The sequence below is a fragment of the Triturus cristatus genome, chromosome 1_1 (genome assembly GCF_964204655.1).
Source record: "Triturus cristatus chromosome 1_1, aTriCri1.1, whole genome shotgun sequence".
Taxonomy (NCBI): Eukaryota; Metazoa; Chordata; class Amphibia; order Caudata; family Salamandridae; genus Triturus; species Triturus cristatus.
The window spans coordinates 10,947,788-10,966,800 of NC_140579.1; the positions used below are offsets into that span (position 1 = coordinate 10,947,788).

At 50.9% G+C, this 19,013-nt stretch overlaps 1 protein-coding gene across 6 annotated transcripts in view; it reads left to right on the top strand.

The window, feature by feature from the left end:
- LOC146869118 (polymeric immunoglobulin receptor-like) overlaps positions 1–19,013 on the top strand; it is a 261,239-nt gene that overhangs the window by 233,020 nt on the left and 9,206 nt on the right. For all 6 annotated transcript variants that reach the window (XM_085613995.1, XM_085614084.1, XM_085614708.1 and 3 more), the window contains one exon: positions 2,392–2,411. In XM_085613995.1, coding sequence (XP_085470121.1) covers positions 2,392–2,411 — 20 coding nt within the window. The remainder of the gene's footprint in view (positions 1–2,391; positions 2,412–19,013) is intronic.

The following is a 19,013-nucleotide window of genomic DNA, read 5'->3' on the forward strand; positions in this document are numbered from 1 at the left end:
TCCGCTAGACCACGAGTTTGCTTGTAATCGGTCTGGTGGCCGGCGGTTGAGTTTGGCGGTCCTGGAGTAAGGGCAATCACATGGTGGCCAGCCCCTGGACCACTAAACTTGTAACCAGGCCCAAAGACTGCCGGGGTGGGCCCACTGTGGCATCCATTATCTACATGAAATTGTAGACATGAATTTGGGGTTTTGCTTCATATTGCATGTGGCCTTGCACCCCCAGACACAATGTTCACCCCTGGATTTGGTCTAGGCATCTTCATTGGTGTGTTCACCATTCCATTTTTGGGACCTTTGACAAAGGATCCATTACTCTAAGATTTCATCCCACCATGGGTCCCTTTGAAATTATTTTGGCTCTTTTCGGGTTTCGGTCCTCCTGTTATGGGTTTTTGCCTTTGCTGACTTTGATGTGCTGACTGCCCCGCCCCTCTATGCAGTTCCTTAATGCCTGTCAGTGCGTCCTGCAAGATATTTGAGATCAGTGACTGTGAGTAAGCCAAAGACTGACACAACTCCAGTCAACACGCATCGAATTCTTCAAATTCCACGCTGCATTCAACAATTTCTGTGCATTTTAGGCTCTGCGGATGCCTCATACTGCAGCAGGCACTCTGTAAACTTTACAACTTTTTTTTTTTTTTAGATACTGGTTGTTAACAAATACCTCATCTCCTAATGCCCTATCTTTTACTCGATATATTGCTTGCTCTCACTCTTTGCTCTTAGAAAGTATCTTTTCTATTTTTTCTCACAAACTCTCAATCTTTGATTACCCCCTACATCCATTTCTAATACCAAACATCCCTAACTCATGGTCATGTCATCCAGGTATACAAAGTTAACTGCAGGTTTTTTTCAGTTGCCCAATGAGGCAAACAAGAGATGGAGGAGAAGCACAAGTCAGGGAAGTGCTAAACAGGCCTATGTCTGGGGGTCCATACTTAGGAGCTTATTATCATAGTGGGCGGACCGCCCACCACAACACCTTGCTGGACCGCCATTTACCCCCTGCCACATTAGCATGGCGGGGGTACCGCGGCAGATGGAAAGACCGTCCGCCGCTTTTCCGCCTGCAGGCAATCGTCACGATTGCCTGCCATGCGGAAAAGGCCCGTAATATGGTGGTGGTGCCATCCATATTATGATGTGTGCGGTAGAATGCCTTTCCATGGCGGAGACTCTGTCATGGAAAGGCATGCAGAGTTTACTTTGCTGGCCCCTGGAGGAAGCGGGGGTGGGAGGCTGCACTTGTGGGGTACCCTTGGTACCCCCCTACATTGGCAATCACAAGGTGGCAGGCAATGCATTTTTTACATTGTGGCGGGTGCTGCTTACAGCACTGCCCACCACAATGTTTAATATGCGGGATGCGACCGGGTGGTGGTCGCATCCTAATGGGCACAGCAGGACCGCCGCACCAGTGGCGGTCGGTCCCGTTTACCGTTACAGTGGCGGGCGGACTAATGGGCCCCTTACTTTAGCATCTGCTTGGGTCACAGGATGGGCATTCTACCAATTCTTAAATTCAGCTTTACAGTCCGATCCAGTCATTCTTGTCTACTTGTCCTGCCTGGCTATAAAAGGTGAACTTCATTTGTATTTGCTCGTGTCTGTCCACTCAGATTCATCATCGCTTTAATATGTCACAATTGTTGCTGCTCTAATTGCAAAGTAATGATCTGGACTCATTTAGTGTGTTCCGATTGCTTGCTAGCAGCTAAGGGCAGTTCTGCAGGACTTGGGGACTTAAAGCCGATTAAACAATCCTTCTGAAAGGCGGGGTTACATTTTCAAGATGTACTCTGGGAAGGAGGTGGCAAAAGGTAGACAAGGCTAACTTCTCAATTATGTGCAATAATGCCAAGGCCTCCATAGTTCTTGGGAAAAGGAATATCATTTTTTGATTACATAATGATTCAGAAGTTCAGTAAAACATGATGTATTAGTAACCCGATGTTCACAAACTACAGTAATTTAATCTTGTTTGTTCTTTCCTTTCTCATTCCGTGTTTGTCAGACTATAGAACAAGTCATTGAAAGATGAACCCTAGCACTTTGTGTCATATCTAAATAACTATAGAAACAAATAGTACATTGGGTAAGCAATTCCTGTCCAAGGAGGGATCCATAAACTCTTGTTTTTATACCCACATTGGTGACTCCAGATATCTGTCATCGCAAGTTGTATCAGACCATGGTCTAAAATCCAAAAATATTACTGGGAATCCCTGTCTATGGTATCTTCTAGCACCCCTATAATTGAAATTCAAGGTTCTTGCGTCATTCTTTAAAGTTTGCTGAATAAAGAGACACGATCTTTAACTATTGTATAATGCTAATCTTTTCTTGTTTCCACATTTCACTGAACCTTCTGATGACCTGAAGAACCAAAGAACCCACAAAAGGTAACTTCTGTCCCGCATGAATTGTCTACTATGGGCCTGTGGTTTGCCTCTCTTGTAGATACAATGGAAATGTGACCAGTAGCAACTGAGGAGGAAGGAAGGCCATGAAAGATATGGCTCAGAGCTCTGTTCGACCGCCAAACAATAGTCCGCTGTGTTCTGCATCCAGAGTGGGCCTTATGGATGCACCGTTGATGAGAATGACAGACTTGAGCAGGTTCCGCAATATAATCAATTGATTTCAGGCCACTGATATCACACTGTGAGAAAGCCATCCTTTGTGCCCTGTTCACCCCCATTTTTTTACTGATACTGGTGGTAACTGACTCTGCTAAACAGGCCCAGGGCCATTGCTCTGATGAAAAAGGTATATGGCAATTCGGAATAATTACAATTGGCAATGACAGATTCTTGTAAGTTCCTCGTATATAATAGGACAAGAGGGATTCCAACCACCTACAAGTCCCTAATATATATTAAGACAAGGGGAATTGAAACTACCTATAGGCCCCTAGTATATTATAGGACAAGGGAGTTTTGAGGCCCAGTAGATTTCCCGTACTGGAGTGTGCACTGCTGTGTGCCTACTGTCAATTTTAAAGGTAGATCTGCTTTGCAGTCTGTATTTAAAAAGTAGATTACATGTAAACTCGATTTTGGTGGTAAAGGTAATTACAAAGTATTAAACTACCTTATTATTACGTATAAGTCACCCAAGGTCTCCCTTTAGGCGCCTCAGGGGTAGGGTGCCATGAAACTGTAAGCAAGGAAATTATAAAATATGTTTTATATGCCATAGTGAAAGAAAACCTGCCAATTTTATTCCCCCATTGTAGATTATTAGCATCATAGGCTAACATTGGAATATTTAATTTAATTATAAATATTGCTAAGAAGGGGCTAAAATGGCATTCAAAGACTTAAAAGATGGCCAATGATAAACCCAACAACATGCCATTGTTGAATTTATCATAACTAATACAGAAAACACGTTATAGAACTTTCTTTCTGTGAGCCAAAATCCACACATAGAGCAGCCTCTCCTGATTGGTCAGCCTTAAGAAGCTTAGCCAAGCTACTTTGATAAGGTGATAAATGGCCACATTGAGCAGAGGTTATAGCAACTCAAAATGTCTTGCCTGAAACTAAAAGAAGAAGGATTACCCTACTGGAACCCTTGTCTGCACCACACAGGATTAATCCTGTTGCACACTTGGAACTACAGCCCTGTGGACTTTGCCTTGCTTCAAAAAGGATTAAAGTGTAGACTTCCTGAAAGCAACAGTTTAACAGAGCTTCCCTGCACCATCTCCCTCAAGAAGTACCCAGCTGGAGTGCGTCCAGTGGACTTTTAAGATTTGGCCAGGTGCATTGTGGGAACTGTAGTCCAAATGTCCAAGGACCATCTCGGAGCTTCTATACCCTTGGATTTGTGTTTTGGACACTTTGCACCCTAAAGAGGAACTTCAGGCAGCAGTTCTAGAAGTTTTGAGAAGTTTGGGCCAACTTTTAGAAAAAGCTCCATAAGTGGACCTGCCCAATGTCGAGAGTTTAGCCAACAACCTTCAACTGTTACCCGACCTGAATTTCAGGTTTATCCTGCTGAAAGCTCCGGACTACCAGGATTTGACCAGGGCCTCTCTGAGAAGCAATCTGACAATACCGCATCAAAATCGGCCTGCTAGAGGGGACCTCTCGAGGTCGGGAGAAAATGCTCCCGGAAAGTTACTAAGTCCAAAGTTAAAGGTTTGACTAGGGTCTTACGCTTAGTGTATTATCCGACCATTGGTCCATCGTGGGTGGCCTCAAAATTTGACTTCGTCTCGGTCAAGCCCGACCAGATGTCCCAAGTTGATGCTATATGTTTCTAAGCGTTAGAAAGTGGTTAATCTTTAAAATCCTATATCTCCAGTTTCCTGTATTGGATTTTTTCATTTTGGTGTCATTTTAAAGAATACAATATTTACTGTTTTTATTAATTTGTGTGGGATTTTTATTGAGTGTTTGAGGTATTGGTGTTGTTACATACTTTACCTACCTGTCCGCTGAGTTAAGCCTGCCTGTTCACAGCCAGCTACCAAGGGGTGAACCAGGGGCTAATCTTCTGAGACCTGGACTGGACCTTACATTGTGTTGCATTGTGGCCTTATTGCTCGTGGTAGGTGCATACTTACCCCTACTGATAATCCACCTTCCAACACACCTTTAAATTCTGAGGGGCAGATTTACAAGCCCCTTGAGCCTCATTTACGCCGCCGTTGCATCACATTTGTGACGCAGCGGCGGCGCAAAACCAGCGCCATGCTGTGGGGTATTTACAACGTGAAGCATCTGGGAGATGCGTCACATTGTAAAGCCCTGCGCCAGAAGTAGGCGTTCCTGTGCAGGGGGGGGGGGGGGGGGCGTTCCGTCGCAGGAACGCCTCCTAAAAGTGGCTGAGTGAGATCTGCCAGATTTCACTCAGTCACTTTTAGGCCCATGCTGCGTCAAAACCCTGCGCCTGCTTGAAGCAGGCATAAGGATTGACGCAGCATTGTGAAGATAGGGCACCCCAGAGCCTTGCTGGAGCTGCGTCGCGCTTGCGATGCAACTCCAGCAATGCGCTGCCTATACGGCACAGATGCATCACGCATCTGTCCGTTTTTGCCCCATGGTGCGCCGCATTTAAAATCCGTGGTGGCGGAGCCGTGACGCACAATAACTGGAGCATCCCTGCTGATATGCTGAATAGCAATGCTTATTTGGTTTCTTGCACTTTGCATAGCCCTATAAGGGGCACATAAATATATGTAAGAAGTTATAAATAGATGCTGCAAGCATGGAGGTGCTTGTAATGATTACTTGTACATTACAATAAAAGGACACCGATCACATTTACCGAGACTCATTGAAGCTCGTTCACAATCCGCCTTCTAGCATGTAGAGTAGCACTGCAAAAGAACCACTTCAGGTGCGACACAACGCTCATCATTAACTGTACAAAATCAGGTTATCGGTTCAGGGGGGCGAAAGCCCCACTGAAGTAACAACCACAGTCCTTGTCAGGGTGAACCACAAAAGTCACCAAATTAACCTGTGTTTAACCCTTTGGTAGCTTGGCACAAAAACATAATAACGTGAAAACACAACACAAGAACAATCCCAAAACAATTTAGAAAAATGGAGTAAATGTTGGTAAATAAAATGATAGCAGAACATTCAAAATGCAGCGAGCAGAACCAAATATATTCAATTAATTTATTTTTGCGAAATTGCACCTAATAGCACAAAGCGCCACTCGTGGTTATCTGATTGCGTTAGACGGGGGAAAATCACAAATTCAGGCCAAACGCGATGGAGCATGGGTCCGATATGCGGAGCAGGTTAGTCTCACTAAACAGTTATCTTCTTAAGTCCAGCGTAAAAAAGTTTCCTTCGCCTTGCAAGCCGATAGAAGGACAGTCTTTGCTGTAGCACAATGATGCAGTCACCACTGGAGCTTTGCTTTGGCAGTCATCACGGACTGTTGTGCCTGTAGTTTGAAGTACAGATCTTGCATTGCTGGTCATTGTGGACGGTCACTGTTGGCTCAATTTGCAAGTCTCACCGGAGCTTTGCGTTGCCGGTTATTGCAAGTGGCAGAGATTCAGTGAGAACAAATCTGTTCATGTTATGATGAGTCAAAACTTCAGGATTTTCACCTTTTCTTCACGAAGGAGCAACCACTGATGCCAGCCAAGGGTCTAGGACCAGGGGCAGAAGCAGGGCCGGACTGGGAACCAAAACCGGCCCTGGCAAATTGCTCGGCTGGCCCCCCGGGGCTTGGGAGGGCCGCTGAGCTCCTTGCCAGGGCCGGTTTTCGGCCAATTTTGTTACAGCTATGCTGCAAAACCGGCCCTGTTACAAAAACGGCCCCCACCCGTGCGGCGCACCAGGGGATTGCCCGGTGCCCGCTATGGCCAGTCCAGCCCTGGGCAGAAGGTGTGGGCAGAGGCCAGCAGCAAGGGGTTGGCAGGTGCACACGGTGCAGATGCAAGGAGGTCTCTGAAGCTTGTTGTGTCCCTGTAGCTCACACAGGAGGTCTGCTAACTGACCCTTCGAATCACTCTGTGTAGCCTGGTTTCAAGGCAAGCAGATCCAGTCTTTTTTCTTCAGACGGCGAGGCAGTCCTTCCAGCAGGTGGACAGCCCATCGTCCCAATCACAGGCCCAGGAGTGTTCTGATCAGTGGCTTTGAAGGCCCATTATTTATACGTGTCAGCGGTCCATGCAGGTGAAAGCAGCGGGATGGTGGGGCAGTGTAAGGGGGGATATCGAAGGACGATGCCAAGGGGAAATTAATTATTTATTGAATTTTCCCTCTGCATCATCCCTTGAACTCCCCCCTTACACGGCCCCACTGCCCCACCGCTGTTCCTGCACGGACCACGGCTGATACATTGTGACGGCCTTTGTTTCGTGGGACTTTCCTTACCTACCACCACTAATGGGTTTGAAACTTCTTCCCCTGGTCAAGAGCTTCAAAGTGTATGGGGTGAGAAAAGGCTGGACAGGCCTAATTCCTCCATGTGTGGTGTAAGCAAAGACCTTTAAAGTGCAAGTGGAGAAGGATGCAGCCCTTCCCCAGCCATCCTGGCCGGATGACCCATCCTGTACACACCTAAGCCCCCTTTGTGTTATTGTCTAGAAGTAATACTCAAGCTCCAACAGCAGAGCCAGTCACAGTCATGTGACCCAGTACATTGGCAGACATACTTAGGGGTCCATTAGCATGGCGGTCAGAAAATCAGTCCAACCGCCATGCTAGCGGGGAAACACCGCCCGCCAGGACCCCGGGAAAACCGGCAGTCCAATTATTATGCTCCGCAGTGGAAATCCGACTGCGGCGGTCGGATATAAGCGGTTAACATTGTGGCGGGTGGTACTGCCAGCAGCACTGCCGCGATGTCCAAACAAGCATGTCCTGCAGGTCCCTGCAGTCTGTTGCAGGCACTGCACAGTGCCTGCCACCTGGTACAGGGACATGTAGGGGGTACCATGGGTACCCCCCCAGTGCAACCACACACCCCCCAACACATTGGGGGTCCACAATGGACCCCCGGAGACATTCTCCGCATTCCTTTCCATGGCGGGTCCACCGCCGCGGAAAGCTGGCTACCGCCGGCATCATAATCGTACCAGCGGTGCTTGGCCATGATCCGCCACAATTGTAGTGGTCCAACTCCGCACGCCAGGCTAGCGGGCGGACTGCTACCGGTGGAAAAGTGGCGGGCGGTAAATCACACCACTGCGGTCACGACCGCAATGCTAATCGGACCGACAGTGTTCAGGGCTTCGATGGCGGGCGGATGTCTGCCGCCGGTCCGGCGGTTGCTACTGCCCGCCCGGCGGAGGCCATCCGTCCTCCATTCTAATGGACCCCTTAGTTGGGACAAGAACATGTCAACTTTCTAAAAGTGCTTTTCCAGAAATGTAACACAATCCAACTTTACCATTAAAGATGATTTTAAATAAAAAAATGTATGTGTGTGAGCAGCATATCTCTGATCCCAATCAAAAAACATAAGCATGTAATAAGGTAACCCAGTCTCAGAAAATCGAAAAGAGAAGTCTTACAATAGTGAAAAATGACTTTAGGAGTTTTTTGACTGTCAGGACATGTAAATCTTAAGTACACATGTGCTACTTCTTAAATGCAATGAACCCTGCCCTCTGAACCTTTATAGCCTACCTCAGGGGGTGCTTATATGTATTAGCAAGCATTGGAAAAGCCAACAGGTCTTGCCAGTGCAAGATGTATTGCCTTTGTCATTCTTTTTAGCCATGTAGCACAGCAGTGTGACTGAGGTGCACAATGGCTGAAAGTATATTTTCAAAAAGTGCTATTATATGGTCAAAACTGGCTGAATCACAGTGCTTTTTGTTTTTTTACTTTCACTCATGCTGCACAGCCGCTGTGCTGCTATACAAAATGGCAAATAACGATTGGGACAAACAAATAGATTTTGAATGGCGAGACCTATTGTCTTTGCCATGGCTTGTTTCTTCTGTCATATAGGCAGGGGGTAAGGTGGAAGCAACCAAAGGGACGAGGGTCTGGGCAAGCAAGGACATGGGGTTGTGTTATGGGGCAGAGGGCAGTGTAAAGAAAAAGCGCTCTGATGCATCACAGACCTTTTTTCTTGTGGAAAGGCTGGAATCAACAAAGAGGGATGGGCTTGCGGGAACGGGGCAAGCAAAGACAGAGGAGAGGGGCAGGGATAGTACGTGGCAAGTAGGGAAGGGGGCGGAGTAACAAAGGTAATTAATGGGTGGGCTCTAACCTCCTTTAATGTAACAAAAGGTCTTGCAAGCGACAGAGCTTGCACTGTCTCAGTCAAGACCTAAAAACGGGGCTACCATCAACAATAAATCATTTAACTGACTATCCAGCCCTGCCCCTTGCCCATGGGGTTATCAATAACAATGCCATTGGACTTCATATATTCAGACGTTTGATTAAAAGGAATATAAACTGCAAAAACAGTCAAATAAAAATGTGTCCTATGTTGTTTATATATGTAATTCTTGTTGTAAAGTTGATTATTAGTAGGGGCTAATGTATATCTGCCACTGGCAATAAGGCCACTAACAAAGTATAGGGCTCAGAATAGGTCTTAGAAAGTTATTCCCATGCTCAACCCTTGGTAGCTTGGCTGCAAGCAGGCAGGCTTAACTTCAAAGACAGGTATGCAAAGCATTTAAAAACAACAGTTCAGTAAACAATTAGGAAACAAATGCACAATAAAAATCAAAAACCAATTTATAACAATAAGAAATATTGTTCTCTTTAAAACGACACCAAAACGACAAAAATCCAATCGGGACATCTGGTCGTGATAGACTGGGTCAAAGTCAGTGTTTCAGGCCCGACTGCGATGGAGCCCTGCACGGCTACCCGTCGCGGTAGGGTCTCCGTCAAAGTTTTTACCTTGTGACTTGGAACTTTTCCTTCCAGGGTCTCTCAAAGCTCTCAGCATGTCCGGATTTGGTGAGGGTTTGCCAGATTGGCTTCGACAAGCTCCTGGTCAAACTTATCGAAGTCCGACCTCCGGAGCGTTCCAGCGGGACGATGCATGCCAGCTCGCGGTTGAAGGCAGGCGGCTTGGCTTTCGCAGTTGCTCTCTGTCACCTTTTCTTCGTTCGGACTTAGAAACTTCAACAGAGTTTTTTCTTGCAGGGTACCTTGATGCTCTTCACCAGGCCGGTTTCGGTGAGGGTTCACCGGCCTCGGATTTCGCCTACTCCTGGTCAAACTCTGGAAGTAGGACCTACGGAGCTTTTCAGCAGGATGAACCTGGAGTGAGGCCGATTCGCGGTTGAAGACAGACAGCTTGGCTGGCCAGGTTGAGTCGGTCCACTTATGGAGCTTTTTCCCACAGTTGCTCCAAACTTCTCCAAACTTCTGGAACTTCTTATTGAAGTTTCCCAAAGGGTGTCAAACTTACTGCAAGGGGGTCCTTGAAATCTGAGGACTTCAGTTCCCATAATCCACTTGGACAAAACCCTTACAAATCCACTGGTAGTGCTCCAGGTTGAGGATTCTTGATGGTGATCTTCCAGGTGAGCTCTGCTAACCTATAGCTTGCAGGGAGTCCACTCTTTAGTCCTTTTACAGCAAGGTAGTCCACAGGGCTGTAGTTCTAGATGGTGCAAAAGACACGGGTGCCGATTACGATCCGGTAGAAAAATTCCCCGTGCGACTCGTATCCGGTCTTTTTACCGTACGAATCGTACAAGTGCCGTACGAACTGGCAATCACGATTCGCATGGTAAAAAGTCCATACGAACCGCATTTGGAATCATTCCCCACACGTCCTCGGGTCGGAAAATGTGTCCGACACGTCCTCGGACGATTTACCGTACAAACGTGAAAAGTCAAGTCCGACCGAGGAATCACGATCCCACCCGTGCGTCCGAACTCACAACCGTATGGTAAAAACACCGTCCGCACCGAACTCCCATTGCAACCATGGAGATATGTGCTCGCATACGCGCCAAACACTCCCCCCAGCACCCATACGTTCGAGTCGTACTCCCCGTTAATGTACACCCCCCCTGTATGTACACCCGTGTACGTGTCGAACCCCCACCCGTATATGTACACCCCAGTACGTTCGAGTCGTACCCCCACCCCTGTACGTGTCATACCCCCGTGTACCTACACCCCAGTACGTTCGAGTCGTACCCCCACCCCTGTACGTGTCGTACCACCGTCTAAGTACACCCCAGTACGTTCGAGTCGTACCCCCACCCCTGTACGTGTCGTACCCCCGTGTACCTACACCCCAGTACTTTCGAGTAGTACCCCCACCCCTGTACGTGTCGTACCACCGTCTAAGTACACCCCAGTACGTTCGAGTCGTACCCCCACCCCTGTACGTGTCGTACCCCCGTGTACCTACACCCCAGTACGTTCGAGTCGTACCCCCACCCCTGTACGTGTCGTACCACCGTGTACCCACACCCCAGTACGTTCGAGTCGTACCCCCACCCCTGTACGTGTCATACCCCCGTGTACCTACACCCCAGTATGTTCGAGTTGTACCCCCACCCCTGTACGTGTCGTACCACCGTGTACCCACACCCCAGTACGTTCGAGTCGTACCCCCACCCCTGTACGTGTCGTACCACCGTGTACCCACACCCCAGTACGTTCGAGTCGTACCCCCACCCCTGTACGTGTCGTACCACCGTCTAAGTACACCCCAGTACGTTCGAGTCGTACCCCCACCCCTGTACGTGTCATACCCCCGTGTACCTACACCCCAGTACGTTCGAGTCGTACCCCCACCCCTGTACGTGTCGTACCACCGTCTAAGTACACCCCAGTACGTTCGAGTCGTACCCCCACCCCTGTACGTTTCGTACCCCCGTGTACCTACACCCCAGTACGTTCGAGTCGTACCCCCACCCCTGTACGTGTCGTACCCCTGTGTACCTACACCCCAGTACGTTTGAGTCGTACCCCCACCCCTGTACGTGTCGTACCCCTGTGTACCTACACCCCAGTACGTTCGAGTCGTACCCCCACCCCTGTACGTGTCGTACCACCGTCTAAGTACACCCCAGTACGTTCGAGTCGTACCCCCACCCTTGTACGTGTCATACCCCCGTGTACCTACACCCCAGTACGTTCGAGTCGTACCCCCACCCCTGTACGTGTCGTACCACCGTCTAAGTACACCCCAGTACGTTCGAGTCGTACCCCCACCCCTGTACGTGTCATACCCCCGTGTACCTACACCCCAGTACGTTCGAGTCGTACCCCCACCCCTGTACGTGTCATACCCCGTGTACCTACACCCCAGTACGTTCGAGTCGTACCCCCACCCCTGTACGTGTCGTACCACCGTCTATGTACACCCCAGTACGTTCCAGTCGCACCCCCACCACAACCTCCTAAGCACGGAGCGCACCCCATGCCCCAACATCACAACCGCATGTACGAGTCGTGCCAAGCCACACACAAGGACAGCACCGTACAACCAAATGGCCCATCTACACACCGTACACACGCTCAAAACGCACGTACACAACCAGGACAAAACAAAACAACACAAGAATACACTATTCGAATGGCACAAAGCCACTAAACATGGCCAACAAACACTAAAAAAACACATACACTGACCTGCAACTGCCAAAAACAAACAGAGGCCCTAAACACCACCACTCCTTATAACACACCCACCCAAACTTCAAACACAGCCACACCCACCAATGGACCAATAAAAAGGGCCCACACACACAAACCATGAGCCTTTGCAACAGACTCACTGCTGCCAGACACCACAGACAACTTACAGCACCTTACTACAAGCTTCACCACACCTTACACTTGCACATCTCCACACAACCACCTTCACAAACACACCCTCATCACATTCACACACACACCTGTACAACCACACCCACACACCCACAACCATCCACACACCCCCCCCACCATCCACACCCCCCCCACCATCCACACCCACACCCCTCACCATGCCCACTACCAAGAATCCAAAGTTCAGTAACCGAGAGTTGGAGGTTCTTGTCGATGAAATCCTCAGAGTCGAGCCACAGCTCTTTGGAACATTGGTCAGAAACACCAGCATGGCAGCAAAAACAGCCATGTGGCAGACCATCATCGATGCTGTGAATGCTGTTGGGGACACCAGAAGGACCAGGCAGGAATGCCAGAACAGGTGGTACGATCTGCGGAGGAGGGTCCGAGCCAAGAGGCAGGAGGAACACAACCAGGCCAACGCCACTGGAGGAGGGCCCTCCCGCAGACCCGTACACTACCAGCCCTGGGAGGAGAGGGTGATGGCCATACTGCCGGTGGAGGCAGTCGAAGGATTAGAAGGACTCCGAGACCCGGGTGAGTACACAAACAACGCACCTCACATGGGGGGAACGGCATCCACAACCAAAATCACCAACAGGCACGCAACCACCCCAAGCCATCGCATGACTCAACCACACTCCATGAGCACGCACATGCCACTGCTGCCACCATGCCCCATGCACCCAGCTGGACAATGTCAAGTCACAGGCCACAGAAGACACCAACACATGACACGGTAACCCGGATGGCGGGAGGCTGGGCCCCAAAAATCACATAGTGCAACTCCGAAGCAGACAACAATGCCCTCTGCCCATATGGCCTAGGTCACAGCCAGACAAACAGTGTGTCCCAACACAGGAATGACTTGCCAGCAAATGGCGGACACCTTGCATCAACACATGGGGGTGAAGGCACTGTTTTGCACATGACAGCAGCTGATGAACAGCCAACACTGTGAAAGAGTGGCAGCACACACCACCACAGCAGCAGCGCAGAGACACACACTACACCCAATGGGTGCCTGGAGATCAGAAACAAACTCACATCAACAAGCCAAGGGCCACTCAAAGATCTGCTAACAGTGTGTGCCCAGGAAGCTGGGCTGAGGTGACAGAGGGTGACACACAGAGGGAGGGAGAGGGGGACAGAGAGGGAGGGAGAGGGGGACAGAGAGGGAGGGAGACACAGGGAGACGGACAGAGGGAGGAGGCTGACACACGGAGGGAGGGAAAGGGGGACAGAGAGGGAGGGAGACGGACAGAGGGAGGAGGCTGACACACGGAGGGAGGGAGAGGGGGACAGAGAGGGAGGGAGAGGGGGACAGAGAGGGAGGGAGACACAGGGAGACGGACAGAGGGAGGAGGCTGACACACAGATGGAGGGAGAGGGGGACACAGAGGGAGGGAGACACAGGGAGATGGACAGAGGGAGGAGGCTGACACACGGAGGGAGGGAGAGGGGGACAGAGAGGGAGGGAGAGGGGGACAGAGAGGGAGGGAGAGGGGGACAGAGAGGGAGCGAGACACAGGGAGAGCAAATCAGCCGTGTGGCGTGTGCGAATGTCTGCTCGTCAGCAGGTAGACTGCGTGCATGTAGACAAGGGTGGCCAGTCCCAGAACCCCCCCTCTTCCCCATGGCAAAACACAGGGCCATGTCACAACCTGTTCACGAGCACAACGACAGCTACCTGGATCATATAAGTGTGTGGCTCCACTCCATGTGCACATGTACAGTGATACACGGAAGGCGCCAATGCATGGCCCGCCACACCTGCCCACTCCACTGCTGACTGCAGTCACACTTGACGCAGCAAGTAAGACCGTGCCACACATAGTTAAAGGGGCCAAAGTGGTGCCCAAGCGACACACCCATGCACAAGTGCACTGTGAGTGGAATGCAAGACAGATCCCAATTCCAAGAGGAAATGTCCCAACTTTGAAACAGATGAAACATGGATGTTGCATGGACCAAAATTAACATTGTCTCTCTCACACACAGGTCAACGTCGTGGTTCACCCCCCAACACTGGGGGGGAAGACTCACAGGACCCGGATCTGCGGGAGCCCGATCCCACCGGCAGCGACCACTCTCACCACTCTGTGGACGACCCCGACCGACCTGGCCCCTCTGGTGTCCAACCACTTGCAGCACCTGCGTCAGGTACAACTGTGCCAACCACCACCCCCACTCCTGCCACATCCCAGGAGACACCCAGGATCCCTGCCCCAACACCACAATGCAGCCAGGCTGGCCAGGAGGGACACGGTGTCCCGGGCACCCAGGAGGAGGCAGGCGACAACGCCAATGCCACCCCTCAGGGGTCCCGGAGACCCGATGTACCCACAAGGGCAGGCCAGGTGCAAGTGGGCAGGGGTGGTGGGAGTGGAGGACGGCGGATGCGCAAGCCTGACCAGTTGGCTGGGGAACCGGTATTTGCCCATGGCCGAAACATCATGGACACATACCGGCAGGACACCACGGGCAAGGCCCAGGTTGTGTCCACCCTCAATGAGATCAAGGGGACCCTCGATGAGATAAAGACCCAGCAGGCCCAGCAACATGCGGAGCAACATGCCTGTCTACTGCGACACCAACGGAGGATGGAGGACAGACTGGCTGAGCAAGTGACGGCGTTCCAGGGGATTCACGATACACTCCGTCGGATGGCCGACAACATGGCCGACCCTCCCTGTGCCAGAAGGCGGAGAACATCACCACCCACAGGGAGGGATCAGGAGGAGGAGGAGGAAACATCCGATGGAGCATCCCAGACGTCGTCACGGCCTGCTTCTGAGGGTCCCCGCAGGAGGGCGGGTCGTCCACGGAAAAGACCGTGAGGGTCGGCGCAACATCACCATCTCCCAGGACACCTGGCCCACTGGACCAACAGCATCACAGCATCAAGAGATATTCTCTGCCACATGGCCCTGCTGGTCACTGTCTGACCAATGTTGACAAAGACTGTGGCATGGACTATGAGGATTTCCAATGGCAAGGACACCAACTCCCCTACTGAACTTTGGATTCCAAACTCCCGGAAAGCCCCTCACTTTGTCCCCCCCCCCCCCCCAATAATAAATCACACTATGAAGAGTAGATGCCTGCTGGTTGCATTATTACCTAACATGTGTCTTGTAAAGTCTAAACATGCCTGAGTCATCTTTTGTCTTCAACCATCCACACCCTGGGGCCTGAGTCTGGCACAGGACACATGGGTCACAGTGTATTAGGCAAGACAGACATGGAGCACCATACACACCCGTGATGGGCCCAACCAGCTGAGGGGGTGGCCGCACAACCGTGCTGACAGACACATTGAGTACAGCAACAGACATGCGCAGAGGTCAGGGATCATGTCGAGTGTCCTGGGGGGCACCCAGGTATGTGTAGACAGGTGGCAGAACCATGTCCTGCAAGCTTCAGTCCGGTGGATGCAGAGAATGGGGGCCTGGCCAACGTTGGATGCATGGGGATGGAACATGTCACAATACCCACACAGTCATGGACATCATGCCCACTACACAGTCTCAGCCCACACACACAGCTTGCAGCTTGCTACTCGACACATTGACACATAGCCACAATCAGGGAATACCATGCCAGACATGCTGGATGCACCGTGGCAACACACCAGCATTGACTGAGAAGAGGCACCTTGGAGGCATAGGGACACCTTTATTAGTCATGTGTTCGGGAGTGCAGAGGCAACTTGAAGTACACATGAACACATCTTGTGGAGTAACATGTGGGTCCAACACTGGCACCCCCCTTCTGCAGCACAAATGCGTGTTAGCCATGGAACTGGCACACAAGCGTCGGCTAACAGCTAAACACCCACAGCTGCTCACGGAGAGCCTGCCATACACCATAGATCCGCTGATGTGGAAGTCCCACACCATGTCAAGCCAATGCTAACCGTATGTGTCCGAGGGCAGTGTCACACACATTGATGCCATCATCACAATCCTCTATCCCATCACTGATGACTGTCAACCAGTCAGACCATCTATTCAGGTGTACCCAGCTGCATGTCGTGTCCCATGCTGATGCTACATGGCTGCAGAGGAACCAAACATCGACAGGGGCTGTGTGCATACATCGTGAACAACTGCCACACCCAATACACCCTTGATGCATCCCTTACCCTATGGAGACTTCAAAACGTGTCCGTGCCTGTAATGCTGAGTCAGCCCACGATGACGTGTCCATGAGGAATAGCAGTGCCACAACAATGCAACCAGCAGACGGCATGCGCAAGTACCTGGGCAAGAGAGACACACAAGAAGTCAGCCACAAAAAGCACAGCCACTTGCATGTGCATGTACTCGACACATGTTAGGATGACAACATGCTAGGTCACAATTATGACTGGGGAAATACAACCATCACTGGCACCATCACTCCAGTGACACACCCACACACACCTCTGACTCACGTGCCATACATGCAGGTGGACACACACATCACAACACATGCCACACGGGGCCAAATGCGTGCACACACAGACACTGGTACTCACCACTAAGCAAAGAAGTCGCGTATGAGCCGAGTCCGGATGTCCTCCTGCGGCTCCACATCCTCCACATCACTAGCCCTATTGCCAAGGCCTTCGTCCTCCACGGGTGGATGGTCCTCGTCATGTTGATCCAGGATGAGTGGCACAGCTTTCTCAACTGCCATGTTGTGCAGCATACAGCAGACCATGAAGATTTTGCAGACCTTCGCAGGGGCATATGGGAGGGCGCCGCCGGTCTTGTGGAGGCACCGAAAGCGGCTCTTCAGCATGCCAAACGTCCTCTCTATCACTCGCCTTGTCCGGCCATGGGCGGTGTTGTAGCGCAGCTGGACCGGCGTGATGGGGTTGCGGAGAGGTGTGAGCAGCCATGGCATGTTGGGATAGCCAGTGTCCCATACATGGGAAGCACATGGACATCGTTAGAACTGGTGAAGCGGTCGTGTTGGTAGGCTATGCAAAATACAGGACAGACAGACTGTACCCACCAACAACACATGCTCTTTCGTTGCGCAGCTGCATCATCATTTCAGGCATCCTGCTACACCTCATGATGTAGGCATCGTGTGCTGATCCTGGAAAACGAGCACAGACATGTGAAATCAACATGTTGGACTGACACACCACAAGGGCATTGATGGAGTGGTAGTGCTTCCGATTGCGGTACGCTACTTCCCGTGCGTGTGGTGGTACCAAAGCTACATGTGTCCCTTCTATGGACCCAATGACATGGGGCATCCCTCCCAGGGCATAGAATCCACGCTTGACCGCAGTCAACTGTTCAGGGGTTGGGAACTTGATGAAGTCATCCAGGTGAATCAACATGGCCTCTAAGAAATCATGCAGCACACGGCAGAACATGCTCTGGGACATGCCACCAACATGAGCTATGGTATATTGAAAGGTACCCGTGGCAAGAAAATGTAGGGCTGCCATTACCTTCAGCTGGGGTGTCAGTGCCGTAGGATACCTGTGCTGCGGTTGCAGGTGTGGTGCCAGTCTCGCAGTCAACTCCAGAATCAACCGTCGTGGGAAGCGGTAGCACCGGATCCGATCATTCTCCTGCATGTGAGCCAAGTCCGGCATTGCTCGGGGAAGAGGCGGCGCTCTGCAGTAATTTGGAATTGACAAGGAAGAGTGAGTGCACCACAACAACAAATCATTTGTACTGAGCACATGTTAATCAGTCAATACACATATGCTACATAGGGACTCAGGTATGTGCTACATGCCCAGGACAGGTATGGCTGCCAGGTGACACTCCTACCAAGGCCCAGCTACACACGGAGATTGAGAACCTCCCCATGCCATGCCATGGGAATAGCTGTGTCCCAGTGCAAGTGAACAGCCAGACGCAACACAGGAGTGACATACGCCCACACATCAGCAGAAGTAGGATGCCGATTGCAGAGACTGGCAGCGGAACACTAGAGCCACAGGTCACATGACATTACACTAGGACAGCCCACACACCTTGCCATGAAGGTGCACATGTCATGACTCAGCACACAATCATTGTGAGGATGCAGACATGTCCTTGTCACGCTACTCCGTGTCCCATGCATACATGTGCACCTCACATCCGATACCACATGTGGCATGGTGTGCGGAACAGTGTGCCATGTCAATCTACACACAGACACATGTTGGTTGCTGCAACAGCTGCTGCTTTTGAGGGTGCTCCAACATCAACCTGATGGGAAGCCCCCACACATACATGACATAGTCACATTGTGCACCGTGGGTAGTGACAAGGCAGGTGTGGTAACCCCTGTACTGGGCCTCAGGGGACACTTCCGTGTGTTGGTGTCCGTGCCATGCCAGTGACGCTCACCCCAAGGGTGCAGTACGACATGCACACATGTCAAAGGAGTCAAGGGCATGCCTGGCACACATTGCACCGTCACACAGTACACCTGTACACATCTCATCATACATCTGGTGCATTCTCCACTCAGGAGTAATGTGCCACATCACAGCCTGTCACACCTGTGCCCCACACATGTAGTACTGCCCAGACAATGCCTTGATGTCCATCCATGGACAGGTATGTCCGCCCTATTCCTACCTGTGTGCCGCCTATCACCACTGTGATGTGTAAAAACCGCCGTACTGCTGCTAAGAGGGCCTGTGTACGTTCCCAAATCACTATGGGAGTGCTGCCGTATGTGTACCCATCGTGATGGCGAGCGTACAGGCATTTGTACGGTCCGTACCACTACGAGTACGCATACGCG